The sequence below is a fragment of the Saccostrea cucullata genome, unplaced genomic scaffold (assembly GCF_032062105.1).
Source record: "Saccostrea cucullata isolate Sc308-1 unplaced genomic scaffold, CSIRO_AGI_Scuc_v1 ctg6984, whole genome shotgun sequence".
NCBI classification, from domain to species: Eukaryota; Metazoa; Mollusca; class Bivalvia; order Ostreida; family Ostreidae; genus Saccostrea; species Saccostrea cuccullata.
Genome location: NW_026928085.1, coordinates 1 through 15,000, shown reverse-complemented (window position 1 = coordinate 15,000; position 15,000 = coordinate 1). Strand labels below are relative to the sequence as shown.

General features: G+C 35.7%; 2 protein-coding genes across 2 annotated transcripts in view; both read right to left on the bottom strand.

Annotated features, from left to right (window-relative positions):
• The window catches only part of LOC134276374 (18 kDa learning-associated protein of slug-like), a 5,867-nt gene extending 111 nt beyond the window's left edge, over positions 1-5,756 (bottom strand). Inside the window, exons 1-4 of the mRNA XM_062758640.1 lie at positions 5,680-5,756; positions 2,606-2,755; positions 2,398-2,445; positions 1-950 (exon numbers count right to left, since the gene is read on the bottom strand). The exon at positions 1-950 is cut by the window's left edge and continues 111 nt beyond it. Coding sequence (XP_062614624.1) covers positions 784-950; positions 2,398-2,445; positions 2,606-2,753 — 363 coding nt within the window. The 5' untranslated portion in view covers positions 2,754-2,755; positions 5,680-5,756 and the 3' untranslated portion in view covers positions 1-783. The remainder of the gene's footprint in view (positions 951-2,397; positions 2,446-2,605; positions 2,756-5,679) is intronic.
• A 5,537-nt stretch (positions 5,757-11,293) lies between these two features.
• Positions 11,294-12,800, bottom strand: LOC134276371 (uncharacterized). Its single transcript, XM_062758639.1, has one exon. It carries the CDS (start codon positions 12,714-12,716, stop codon positions 11,430-11,432), a length of 1,287 nt encoding a protein of 428 aa, XP_062614623.1. The 5' UTR covers positions 12,717-12,800; the 3' UTR covers positions 11,294-11,429.
• Positions 12,801-15,000: the final 2,200 nt, after the last annotated feature.

Here is a 15,000-nt window from a genome sequence, read left to right as displayed (position 1 = left end):
TTGTATATATCATACAATATTATCTAGCACATTCAGATAATGCTACATGTAAATCAAATCTATGCTAACTTGTTGAAAAAATAATTTCTGCCAAATATTGTACACACCAAATATCATAGATTTACAGTATATAAAGAAATCATTCAATGATAACACAGAAATATTTACATCTACCAGATATTATCTTTATTTCTGAAGAAAATATTTACAAGTCATTTATCAAACTGTAAATGCTTAATCTATAGTAAGCAGTTTTTCAAGCTACCTGTGTCGATTTCTTTAGTGATGAGCTTTCAATCAGTACACAAATGACAAAGTACATATCTTCAATAATCCAATATCTAACACACTTACATATATGAATGTACTTTATATGGTTTTCTACATGGACATAAATACACAATTAATGATGAAATTCTTTCTTTGTAAGTATAGGAATTCACCAGAATCACAGTTATACTGCAGACAATTTGGTGGGTTGTGTATTTTCCAACACTTGCAATATTAATTCCAATGCTTTACAACCAAGGGAAGCATTTTATTGTCAAAGTCCCACCACATCACCCTCAAATTGCCCACACCTTAGCTAAGAGAGTCCAAGTCCTACATCACTCCTCAAATTGCCCCCTCTTCCCAGTGAAATAGGTTAAAAAAATCAATTTTTGAAGAAAAAATATTACAATGTACCGGTAATAATTGCCACTAAAAAAATACATTCAATTACATTCACTCAAAGAATTCTGTCCCTATTTACAAACACAATATACAATCTTGTTAGGATCTTCACTTCTTTTTGGCCTTCTGCTTCTTTTCTTTTTTCTTGGAGATGGCCTGCAGTCTTTTCTTGTGTTTTTTGACGCGTCGTGAATTCATCCACACTGGATAATGTCCGTTCTCATCACGCAGAGTTTTGGAATCTCTAGCTTTAGAGTCCACTTCCATACCATCACCTACAAAAAGTTCATAAATAGCGACAAGTTAATATAACTAAAGGTTAATATATTAAGGATACACCAAAGGCTTTTTTCAAGATTTTTGTCAATTTTGAGATTTTTGGCTATAAAAAACAATGCTAATCACTGCTTTATAATGCATGAAAAATTCTTGTTCATTATTGAATGGTTTTCTAATTATTTAACAATAATCAAACATAAACACTAACACATGTGAATGTGCCGTTATTGAAGCTTCTGATTTGGTCTGTAACTGCCTGCTACTGAAAGGAGCAATAAATCACTGTGACCACTTGGGGAATTCTTCACTAGCCACACAGAGGCTATCAATAATTAAACTACAGGGACTCTAGATTTAGGGAAGGAGATCTAACAGGTCACTAATGACCATGAAATAGGAGGTGTAGCTTAGCTCTTGCCATTTTGCCGGGAAATCTTTTTGATTCAGAATTGAACCTATTTTACTTCATTAAAAGCACCTAAATAAAGAATAGAACCTCCCATTCTTGTGAATATGCATAGGAAATATGGATAAGTGACAGGTATCCTAAGCTGAATCTCCAAGGTGTCATATATTTCTAGCTTTGGCAGACTCTGTTGTGTAATGGGTTTTTGCCCTCTACTGTAAAGTAAGATCAGACAGTTGGTGGTGTTATTTCAAAGGATTCAGCTCCCTTGTTTATTGACCAATTTCTCTGAAAACTGACCAGAATGCGTCTCAAATGTGTGTTCACAAAACCGTATCTCAGATTTTTGATATCTTGTTCAGTTCTTGAATTATTGGGGGAAATGTAGAATTGGGCTAATAAATTGGTAACATTGAAAGACAAATGGATGTAACTTTTGAATAAGAAGATTTATCAAAAATCTGAGATACGGTTTTAAAGTTCAATCTTTAATCTACATTGAGGCAAAATTTTGACTTTGAGAGGTGGCATACAAAAAAGTTGATTTATAAAATATAAACGCACTAATATTTACCTTAAAATATTAATAACTTTTAAATAAGATAAAAATGAAAATTTAAATTACGATCATTAAATAGTAAATTTAACAAGCTTTCAAATGATGTATACTTTTAATATGTTATCTTTATTAATGAAAGAATTACAAGCAAAATAAATTTTGCCCTTTGGAAACCTTTGGTGTATCCTTAAGGACATCACTTCACTTTCTATCCAACATGTCCTGGTACTAAAGTTCTAATTCCTCATGAAGTAAATTAAGAAACAGCTTTTAACAGGTAAAACAAAAGAATAAGTTGGGACAATTTAAGATTCACCACATGATTTTTAAATAAAACTTAAAGAAAAAGAAAATTAGCCAAAACTTGTCAGTTAAGATGAAACGAGAAAAAAAAAGCAAAAATATGTAATAACCAGACACTGATTTAGAAATTAAAGGCATCATTATGAGATAACTGTTAATTGGAATAGAAGCTTACCTGAGGGTTCAGCTGCTGCGTCGTCTTTGCTTCCCAGGGGTTTTGTCACTGAAAGTGAGAATAAAGGGACATAACTTTCAATAGTTTAGAACCCACTTTTTAATGATGATATATTAAAGCGAAAATAAATTAAGTTTCAATTTTTCGGTTGTATTCACAAGAACATTGTTAGATAAAATGTGTGGCCTTCTCCCTGATAAAACCTTACCTGTATACAGGTCTTTCATTTCCGTATCTTTATCTTTTTCAGCTAATGCCACGATTTCCTTCAACTTCTCCAGTTCCTTTTTGGCATACCTCTCTCTCTTGATGTTTCTCAACATCCGTTTCCGCTTGCTTCTGATGCTCTTAGCCATGTCTAAAGAAAATAAAGATAACAGGGTTCAATAACAGAATAACACAGTCAGAAACTCATGACCAGACTTACAGGTGCTTGTTTCATTCAGCGTATTAGTTTACTACTATACAATAAAAAATTAAAGTACCCATCTTTATCATAGACACTCCCATCTTAATTGTTAAAAAAAATATATCTATACTACATGTATAAGTTTTCCATCTTAATTGTTAAAAAAATATTTCTCTACTATACTATAAGTTTTGCTTATAGTATAGTGGAAAACTTATAGTATAGTAGAGATATATTTTTTTAACAATTAAGATGGGGAGTGCCTATGATCTTTATCAAGAACTTAAATGTAGATCACCAATTCAAAACTTTTTGGCCCTTTCAAATAAAAAAAAATTAAAAAATCTTTAACATACCCAGGAACGTAATAGGTCCCTGAAATACTCTATATACCAGTTTAGGTTTCAGTTCGGTTTTCCAAACTTTCTATTTATTTGCAAAACCTGTAACGAACTAGTTTCAAACCAGAACTAGTTTTTTCGTTTATCGACTTTAAACTAAAACTAGTTTCCTGAAAACTTTAAACCACCCCCGGGTGCGGTTTTGACGGTTTTAATTCCTTTCAACATGGCGAATGCAGAATTTTTGGTGTTGCAATGCGACCAATGTGGGCAGCAATATGACAGAATCGACTAGTTTTCAGGGCACATATGCTGTGTAAAAAGTATACAGTAATTGTTGTTTCACTTCAATTGTAAAAAATGTTACCATATGTTACAAACATAAGGACAAAAACTAAAGTAAATTAATAAAAGCACAGACATAAATAAATGTTATTTATGTCTATGATAAAAGTAGATTCATTCTTGTTAGTTGAAGTTATGATCATCATGCATATATCAAAGATGGAGCTAACATGGCAATTATGGACTCAAGGGTATGTCTGTTCATTCTAAATCTGTCACGGAAATCATCCATTCTATACAAGGGTAATATTGTCTCAACATAATAGTGACACAAGCCATCCTTTGTCACCCCTTTTTTTTTAAAGAAGGGTAGAACTCAGCATGGGTATTACAATTACACTCTCGTGTAAATGAAGATAAGTTGTAGAAATATCTTCTTCAGATTATGAGAAAAAATCTAGTAGTCAGTTCTATGTCATCCATATTTGATGTTTTTGTGTGTGTTTTAAATGAAACTTTCCATTTAGTGCTAAACCATTAAAACATAAAACCATTTTCAAAATTAATTAAAACTATTTTCAAACCATAAACCTAAACTAAAACTAGTTTTTGATCAATAAATTCGCCCTTAAGGTCAGACGAGACGTTCCTCAAAATCTGTTTGGTATATCTTCGTAATGTATGGAAAATATTCAATATTTTAATTAGATTCTTATTTCTAAACCAGTTTCTAAACGTCTTTTAAAAATACAAACACTTAAACATTTGAAATTGGAAAAATATTTTTCCTCCCAAAAGGATTATATAAGAAAAACGGGTACTACTAAACAGAGTACGCTAGAGTACGATAGAGTACTTTAGAGTACGCTAGAAAAATTATGTTATTTAATGCAATTAAATTTTTTATTTATGTATGTACAACTTGACTAAACATTATTATAAACTTATTTTCAAATATTTGTTTTTTATCGATATTTTGACAAAAATAACATCCAAAATTAAACGCATTAAAGATTACAGTATACCTATAGCTAATACCCCAATCTCGATTAATATTTTGTTTCAGACTTTCTTACTAAAGACTATAGCGAGCGTCGCGAAGCGACGCTCGCGAAGCGAGCTCAATAGACTTACGTGTATGAACAGAGGAAATTCGGATTGAAATCTGTACATACGTCAGCCAAATTTCTCTGTGCAACATTCCCAGAATTCCTGCACTACCCAATGTCCTTTGCGCGAATAAATCAAAAATAGTAAAAAAATTAAAGGAACATTGTTTCTTACCGAAATCTTAACGAAATGATTTTGCCTTACCTTATTCAAAAAAATACCCCCATGCCACAACACTGGCCTTCACCTTGCCCTTCGGAAATGATACAAATGACGTCACCGGAAACTTACGAATTTTGACGAACTTATGTCGGTTGCTTCCGTGAAACTTGGAAAACATGTTGCGGTGCATAGCAACATGGTGGCTAAAACATAACTGAAAAGAACGATTTAATGCAATCTCTTTTCCATAAAACTAGCGTTTGCGTCCTAAGTCAACAGAACTTTTTATCTGACGTCATACTTTCGTCACTTCAAAGGTTCGGGTGTTTCCGATTTTGTCGGAAACTTCCGAGAAGTTTGGAATCTCGATCCCGATGCTTGGGAAATGATTTCTTTTTATTGTTTCGTTTTATTCTTTTTGCTTTCTTTTTCTTGAATGATAGACAGTACATGTGTAGGTTTATGATAGTAAATAAACTGTGCTCGCCGCAACGGTCACACCGTAAAACATATTATCTAAATTTTATCAAATATTACATTAATTGCATGTGTTAATATTTTTCACATTCACAATGAGACATTTTAACATGTTTAAGTTAAATTAGATTGGGATCAAACGATCAACCGTAACCTGAAATCATACATTCAAATAACCCCTAAAATACAGAAAACAAAAATTTTATATTTTAAATATATATTCAATATGTTAAACTAAAGTAGAAAAGCATACAAAAAGTAGTTTAATTGCATTAAATTATTAAATATTACTAGCGTACTCTAAAGTACTCTATCGTACTAGCGTACTAGCGGTTTAGTAGGACCGAAGAAAAACTACACCTGGTATCTTGCAGAAATGCCTGGTAAGGTACCTCTAATTTTTGTGAGTAAACATGCATAAGTAGCAATACTTCCATGACAAAATCTTGGAAAATTTTATCTTTTATTAAGGAACGTCTCGTCTTTCTTTAACATTACCTGGTTTTGTTTTCAAGTACTGCACGTGTCTGTCAATGCACCGGAAGTTTATGTTAGATATCTTGGTCTTTGGTGTGTTTGTTTTGACTACTGGGTCGTTTCGCTTCCTTACAACTTCACCCCCCCACCCCACCCCACCCCACCCGTAAGAAATTTATGGGTTAAGTCCTCTAACGTTAGAGAATACATAATATCCGCCAATAGGATTTCACCCTAGACTAACTGAGGCTTCAAGACGGCCCCAGGCTCCCTGTCTAGTTTTTGTGCCCAAGTACCTGTATAAACCATCATATTTAGTTTCTTTCCCCACACAGTGATTCTTTGGAATACTCTCCCACACTCAGTGGTGGCAGCGGCCTCTCTGGACCAGTTCAGAACTCTGGTCCCAAGTTATGTTCCATAACTCTTATATTCAGAACAAATCAGCTAGAGTACATTGTAAATATATATAGATATACACTTTTTTATGCACAATGTAAATTGTTTCCTAAAGCACTTATAAATTTAATTTAAATTTTTCATGGCATTAGTTTTTAAATTTTATTTGTAAATTTTTTTTTCTCTCCTACTTTTTGATTTAATTTTAGAGGTCCGTTTGCGCAGGGCCAGCGTATAATCATGTCACAGGGTCACGGTCTTGTTTGAAAAATTCAGAACAAAACTGGTTCGGTCGTTTTACAATTTATTGATGGATATAAAGAAAAACCTAGAAAATAGAAAAACACTCTCACAACACTCATACAAAACAATGTACACATAGACAAACACGAAACAAAGACATTTACGAAAAGTATTAATTAATAGATATTTAACCGACTGCCAGTAAATCGTTACATAAATTAAACAAGTAAATGAATTACAAGATAAATGAATATCTTACCAGGCATCCAGTATCAAATCAGAAAAATATAATTATATGCTGTACATCGATTGAATCGATCTGTGATAGAATCTATATGATCTGCTGCCGTAAAGGCTGTAGAGCTTGGGGTGGGGATTTGGCGGGTTCCTTACTTTATATAGTGCACGGGTTAGTAAAACATGCATATTAATTAGTATAACGAAATCCATTGGTCCATGGTAGGTCACTGGTCAGTCATACGTAAAGGAAATGCTAAAAATAGAAATTCACCTGTACAAAACAAAACACTCGCACATGGCTCTCACATACCTGCAAAACCGGTCTGTATTCGATTGGCTATGCGCGCCAATCAGAATACGTACTTATATTGCGCAAAGCATTAAAGTAAATATTCAATAATAATTATAATTTAATTACAACTGTGACATTCTCCCCTGCTAGGGAAAATGGCTCCTGACATTTTAAATAACTGAAGCAAATAACAATGTCCATGTAGCATTGTACAGACAAAGTATTATAACCCAAACATATTTACAACCAAAATGAACATCAACTATGTGACATTCTCCCCTGTATATACTATACGTAATAAACTGGAGTAACCTGGTGCACCCACTCTCCGTACCTTTCCGGTTTTCTCACCTGTCTAGTAGAACGTCTAGGGAGGGGTGTTGGTGTACTCTGTACAGTAGATAAATTGCGATTCAAAGTAGAATCAGTAGTATTATAATACGTACTGGTAGTAGAATCATAAGTACTTGGACTATGATGAGAAATAGTACTTGGAAGTCTACTTACTGTAGTAGAATCCTGACAAGTACTTGGACTATGATGAGAAATAGAACTTGGAAGTCTATGTACTCTACTTACTCTACGTTGAGGAATGATATAAACTTGTCTATCATCAGAATCTGAGTCCGAGTCTGAAGATTCTGAGCCTGAAATAGCAGCGTCACTTACCTTACACTCACTCTCAAGTGAAGGAGTAGGAATACTTATGACTGGGGTGGGTGTCTTATCAGTAGTTTTTAAAGGGAGTGTCTTAGAACCTGGGCTGATCTGCTCTGTTTCTGATAACCTGGGTATATAAGAGGTTGGCAACAACATGTTTCTATGCAAGGTCTTAGATTTATCTTTACCATTCTCTTTTTTCACAATAAACACAGGAATATCAGGGCTGGGCTGTTCAGTAACAATGTAGGGGTCTCTGGCCCATTTATCAGCCAGCTTATTCTTTCCCTTCAAACCCACATTTCTAATTAATACACGATCACCGACCTGTATTTTAGATTCTCGTACTTTTGCATCATAGATGCTCTTATGACGAGTTGCGTTCTTTTCTGCTTCTCGTGAAGCAACTTTATATGAAAATTCGAGTCTCTTCTGTAGTTTCTTCGCAAAATTATCGCGACTACGTATTTTCTCTGACGTATCGGAATTTAAATTGAGAAACGCATCAATTGCTAAACGTGGATGTCTCCCAAACATGAGGAAGAAGGGGGAATAACCAGTACTCTCATGTCTTGTTGCATTATATGCATGAACAAGTGTACTTACAAAGGATTTCCAGTCATCCTTTTGTTTGTTGTCTAGGGTACCAAGCATCTTGATCAGAGTCTGGTTAAACCTCTTGACCATACCATTCCCCATGGGGTGATAGGGAGAAGTTCTAGATTGTTTCACACCAGCTATCTTGCAAAGCTCCCTAATGACATGACCTGTGAAATTTCTACCTTGGTCACTGTGTAACCTGTTAGGGAAGCCATAGTGTAATATGAAATTCTCAAACAAAATCCTAGCAGTTGTCTTTGCCGTCTGGTTACGTGTAGGAAAAGCTTGTGCATAACGGGTGAAATGATCTGTGACCACTAAGACGTTTTCAAACCCACCTTTACTCTTTTCAAGGGATAAATAGTCTATACAAACCAAATCGAGAGGATGGTAACTCTCAATATTTACAAGTTCAGCTGAAATTTTCTCTGGTGTTTTGAACTTGACACAGCGATCACAGGTCTTGATTCTGTTGGTGATGTCCTGAATCATACCTGGCCAATAGAATCTCTCTTTCATAAGCTGGGTTGTTCTTTCTCTGCCATGGTGTCCTAAATCTGTATGTAAGTATTCAAATGCTGCATCCCTGAAATGAGCTGGTAGAACCAATTGTTTGACATGATCATGGTTTAAAACAGATGTTCTGTACAAAATACCGTTTTCTATCAACAATTTGTCTTTTTCTCTGAAATATTTGCAAACTTCTTGAGTCTCTGATTTTAAATCTGACTTAGATAGTAAACATCCCTGATTCAATAAATGTACAACTCTACTAATATCCTTATCAGCTGATTGTTCTTTTTGCCAATCAATGTCAGAAAAAACACATGAATCAAGACATGAAGTTTCAGGTAAAGAAGAAAAGTTTGACTCACTTTGTGCCTCACTTTGTACAATACCAGTACTTACAGTCATACATGAAGCAGATGTGACGTTATAAGGTAGGTATATATTCTCAAAGTAGGGACAGTGTTCTCTGTTTGTAGTTTGTGCATTACAGATGGACTGGACTACATCAGGAATGACATCTGTTTCCAAGGGTCTTCTAGATAAGCCATCTGCATCTGCATTGTTGATACCCTTCCGGTAACGGATGGAAAAGTGAAAGTTACTCAAAGCAGCTAGCCATCGATGTCCTGTGGCATCAAGTTTAGCAGTGGTCAAAACATAGGTGAGCGGGTTGTTATCAGTGATGACCTCAAAGTTGTTTCCAAACAGATAGTCATAGAACTTTTCTGTCACCGCCCATTTCAATGAAAGGAATTCCAACTTATGCGCAGGATAGTTTCTTTCGCTGTTCTTCAAACCTCTACTAGCATAAGCTATCACTCGCTTCTCACCATTCTGCTGCTGATAAAGTATGGCTCCCAAACCATTTCTTGAAGCATCTGTATGGAGGATAAAAGGCTTGTCGAAGTCAGCATAGGCGAGGATTGGTGGTGATGTAAGTTTCCTCTTGATTTCTTCAAACGCTTGGGACTCCTCATCTCCCCATCTCCATGGTGGTGGTTTGACTTTGGACTTACCTTTTTCCTTAGAGTTTGTAGAATGGCCCTTCAGAAGATCGTTGAGGGGCTTAATGATCTTAGAGTAATCTTTTACATACCTCCGATAATATCCTGCAAATCCTAGGAATGTTCGAGTGTCTTGATATTGTTAGGGGCTGGCCATGTAGAAATAGACTTGGTCTTCTCTGGGTCTGTAGCTACACCTGCTTTACTTACTACATGTCCTAAGTAGGTAACACTCTCTTTGAAAAACTCACACTTCTTGGCCTTAAGCTTAAGATTATGTCTCTCAAGTCTCTGAAATACAGCTGTCAGTCGGTCCAAGTGTTCGTCATATGTTTGCGAAAATATGAGTATGTCATCGAGAAAAACAAGACAGTCCCTCAAGTTCAACTCACCCATACATCTTTCCATAATCCTCTGAAAAGTCGCAGGTGCGTTCGTCAATCCGAACCCCATTCTGTTACACTCATAGTGACCAACACCGCTGACTGAAAAGGCTGTCTTCTCTTTGTCCATCTCTTCTATCTCAACCTGCCAGTAGGAACTGGTTAAATCTAGTTTGGTGAAGAAGTTAGACCCAACCAATCTGTCGATAGTGTCGTCAATGCGTGGAAGGTTGTATGCATCCTTGATGGTTCTGGAGTTGAGTTTCCTGTAGTCTATGCAGAAACGTAAACTACCATCTTTCTTTCTGACCAATACTATGTTGGAGGAATATGGGCTCTGTGACTGTCTAATAGCTCCAACATCCAGCATCTCCTTAATGTGTTCTCGTACTTCTGCATACATTCCAGGTGGAATCCGTCTGTATGGTTCTTTGAATGGTGTGTTGTCGGTAAGCTTAATTTCATGTTTTAAAATATCAGTCTTACCTATATCAGTTGGTCCATCTGAAAATAAATGAGTCCAACCAGAGAGAAACTTCTTAACCTCACTTACTTGTTTAGAAGTTAAGTTCTCCTCTGATATCTTGATGTCCAATTCCTGCAAAGACTTTCTGGGTTTCTTAATACCTTGATCCTGTGTTTCAGGATTCCAAGAGTCCACTAACTTGACACCACTTACTGAACATAAAAGTGATTTCGGTGGTATATGTACAATAGAGGCTGAAATATTGCAAACCCTAACAGGAATAGTAGTAGTATGCTTACCCTGGGTAAGGGAAATAACTCTAGGACAAACAATGAGACCTCCTGATAATGAAGTATTTGTTTGCTCAGTTAAAGCTGATACAATACCATGGTTATTTCTTACCAGACCTCTGATTACTTTTGTCTCATTTGGTAACACTTGAATGGTATACTTGTTAGTCGTCTTCACTGGTGTTTCATCATTCATACTGTCAAATGCTATCTTCCATTGTTCTGGAACATCATCTGAATCAGTGGAATTCTGGTTACAAGCATTCCTGTAAAAACAAATGAAATTAATTCCAAGAATCATAGGTACTTGCCTTGAATAATTTGTCTGGGGAACTACTAGAACAGGAATAGTATATGTAAATTCACCAAAGCAAGGTACACATATGTCAATTTCAGCATAGCCACTATATGGCAAAGCACTGCCATTAGCGCTCTGAACATTGAGTTCAAATTCTGAAAGGTCATGCAACTCAGGCTTAGGGTTTAAATGTTTGAAAAATTCTTCAGAAATACAGGTTATCATAGATCCTGAGTCTACGAGAGCTTTTGTTCTTAAGCCATTGACAATAATATCAGATTCATTGGATTCTCCAACTAACCTGTACAAAAGACTGGATTGATTTTTGGTGTAATTAGGGCTATTTTGAAATGCATCTTCAGTTTGCCCCGCAACAGGAGATGAAACTAGTTTAAAGTACTACCTGCACCAAACCCATTCATGTTAGCAGACTGTTGAGTAAACTGCCTCTGTTGCCATGGTTGCTGAGTCTGTTGCTGCTGGTTTGAAGGTTGCTGAGATTGGAAATACATTCCTCTGCCCCTGTTGGCGAATTTCTTCCTGCCCTGAAAAATTCCTCTGTGGTTAGTATTGTTGGAGGTATTTGTCTGAAAAGAACCTGTATTATTAAAACCAGTTGCTTGAGTTTGATTATTTGCATTTGAACTTTGCTCAATTTTACTCATTCTGCTATCAAGTTTCTTCATCTGAGAAAGTAATTCTGTGAGTTGTTTTTGCATATTTTGCAGTTCAGAATTTTGAATTGTCAATGAATCTACATTACTTGACATAGCAACACTTGATTTGGGAACTGAATTTACAGATTTCAAACTAGTTTCCTCTTGTTCAATCTGTCTTATTTCCCTAAGAAGGGAGTGAAACTCTTTTACAGTCTCATACTTGTGCCTTGTAGCATTTCTTAACTGTGTGCTCCTTAGACCTGACCAAAACTTTGATCTAAGCATTGGGTCCTTGGCATTTACATCAATGTGACCTACTTTTACAGCTTTTGATAAACACTGTTCTAACCTAGATCCATAGGAAACAATTGACTCACCCTCTTGTTGATGATCTGAATAAAATTTCTGCATGATGTTTTCGGGTGTGCAGACATTCCCATAAAAGTCATCTAACTTTGCGAGGATGTTCTCAACCGTTGCATGTTCTCCAAGTGGAATCAGAATTTCTCTCGCCATCCCCTTCAGAGAACTTCTCACTGGCTGCAAAAGAACATGATCAGGCCACTGGCCCTTTAAGCACCTAACCTCATACGACCAAACGTCATAGCTCACTTCACCTTTTTGAGCTTGCTCACTACCACTAAAAGTTGGAAGCTTTATAGGGGTAGGGTTGTTATTTTGATGAAACAGAGCAGAGCTATTAAACAATTGAGGTGATGACATAAGACCTGGCGGGTGTAAATAACCTGGTGAGGGTATGTGACTAGGGATCGGTACTTCACCTAAGGATGGTAGTTTAGGAATGGTACCCTTATTCAAACCATGTTCAACTTTAGGGGTAGTTGGAATTTTCTGCGCTTTCAACAGGTCGTACTCCTCTTTTGTCATAACCCTGTAATGCTCTTCTGCATTGATTTGCTCTATAATTTCTTGCAAGTCCTTCTTACCCTTGGTTTCATCAATATCATCTTGTAAATCCTTCTTACCCTTGTTTTCATCAACACCAGTTGCCATGTTGATTTTTCAATTGATACCAAATCGCAAGCAAAGATTAACTTATCGCAATGCGCAAATGTCAACACACAAGCAATCACTCACTCAAATTCTGTATAAATACAAATACATACACAATAAACTGAAAAAAAATACCCAAATTTACCTCTGCTTTGTCTAATAGTCCTGTTGTTCTCAGTCCTGTGCTCCAATTAGTAATGCTGCAATATTAAGAAAGTGATCGCGCGCAGGGAAATTTTCAGCTACTATAAACTACTGTACATGATCAACTCGCATCAACAAAATGTTCAACAGACAATGACATTGACGGACAAAAATAAACATTGACGGTCAACAAAACAAACACGACTGTAGACAACACAGTACATATAATAACATCAAGCACAGTACACATACATTTGGCAGTTTAAATTCCGATAGGTGCCTGTTCAAGCACAGATAAACAAAACATTTACCAACTCAAAACACGTTTTCTGTACTTCCGGAAGTTTACCACCAAAACAAGGAAAAAATATATCGAGCTCGATCCCGATCAAAATTCACACACGCACTTCTTACACACAGCCGGCATCTCTCAAACAAATCAATACAAAGAACATAAATCACAATAATACATAAAACAAATAAATAACACATAGAAAATATAAATACAAGTGCGCACAAATATTTTTCTTTAAATCTAATTCAAAGAAATCAATAAACTGTTGAGTTGTAGCTTCAGGTTCCGGAACACTTCACACGGAATAGAAGAATTTACCTGAGCACAATTCACCGGTCACGTTACACGGATCACTGAGCATCCGAGAGACACAGTTCTCGATTCCATAGGATGATTGGAATGTTAAACATAAGTTAGCTAGCTAGAATGATATTTAAACACATGTATTCAAAATGCGCAAACTTACAGCCTAGGCGGATCCATGGGGAATTAATAGGCACTGGACACGTACACAATGGCGTTGTGGACAATCCTCTCGTCCCTCAGTGGATTACTGGACCCTGGTCATCATCCATTGGAAAACTTGAAGTTGACGATAATTCATCATGGAAATCAACATACAAATCACTGTAGTATTCACTCCAAGTTGAAAATTCACGTGGGCGCCATTTGTCACAGGGTCACGGTCTTGTTTGAAAAATTCAGAACAAAACTGGTTCGGTCGTTTTACAATTTATTGATGGATGTAAAGAAAAACCTAGAAAATAGAAAAACACTCTCACAACACTCATACAAAACAATGTACACATAGACAAACATGAAACAAAGACATTTACGAAAAGTATTAATTAATAGATATTTAACATGTTTAACCGACTGCCAGTAGATCGTTACATAAATTAAACAAGTAAATGAATTACAAGATAAATGAATATCTTACCAGGCATCCAGTATCAAATCAGAAAAATATAATATACAGTACATCGACTGAATCGATCTGTGGCAATATTCTAAGCAATCTGCTACCGTAAAGGCTGTAGAGCTTGGGGTGGGGATTTGGCGGGTTTCTTACTTTATATAGTGCACGGGTTAGTAAAACATGCATATTAATTAGTATAACGAAATCCATTGGTCCATGGTAGGTCATTGGTGAGTCATACGTAAAGGAAATGCTAAAAATAGAAATTCACCTGTACAAAACTAAACACTCGCACATGGCTCTCACATACCTGCAAAACCGGTTGTATTCGATTGGCTATGCGCGCCAATCAGAATACGTACTTATATTGCGCAAAGCATTAAAGTAAATATTTAATAATAATTATAATTTAATTACAACTGTGACAAGATATTGAATTCATGATAACAAATAACATTTTAATCATTAAACACAGTTTAATGTTAAAAATTAATTATAATCAGGTTGGGCACAGCCTACCAAATGGTACTTTATCCCCGTTTGGTAGATAATCTACCATATCGGTAACGAATTTTACTAACCAAATGGGGGACAAAATTGGTTGTGTTTAATTTCCTGGAGTAGAGTGGAATTTCGCATAATTTTAAACCATGTGGAATAAAATATAGATATTTATCGGTGTACTGGGTGAAAAAAATCAAAAATTCTATGTGCAATTTTTTGCGCAGAGTCGTTCAAAAATTTGACAAATAGCGTAGCTTATGTAAACAAGTGCAATGTTTTTCCGTTTTTTACTTTAAAAGAACATTCTCTGCTTCACCAACGATGCTGCGCCTGTCAATCATATCCTTTACTTTCTATTTCGATTATCCGGGAACCAATCAATTAGTGCAAACCAATCAAAACGATGATCTTTTTTTAAACCT

Excerpts from the sequence above, each read along its gene's own strand:
- LOC134276371 (XM_062758639.1), bottom strand. The coding sequence starts at position 12,716 with ATGGCAACTGGTGTTGATGAAAACAAGGGTAAGAAGGATTTACAAGAT.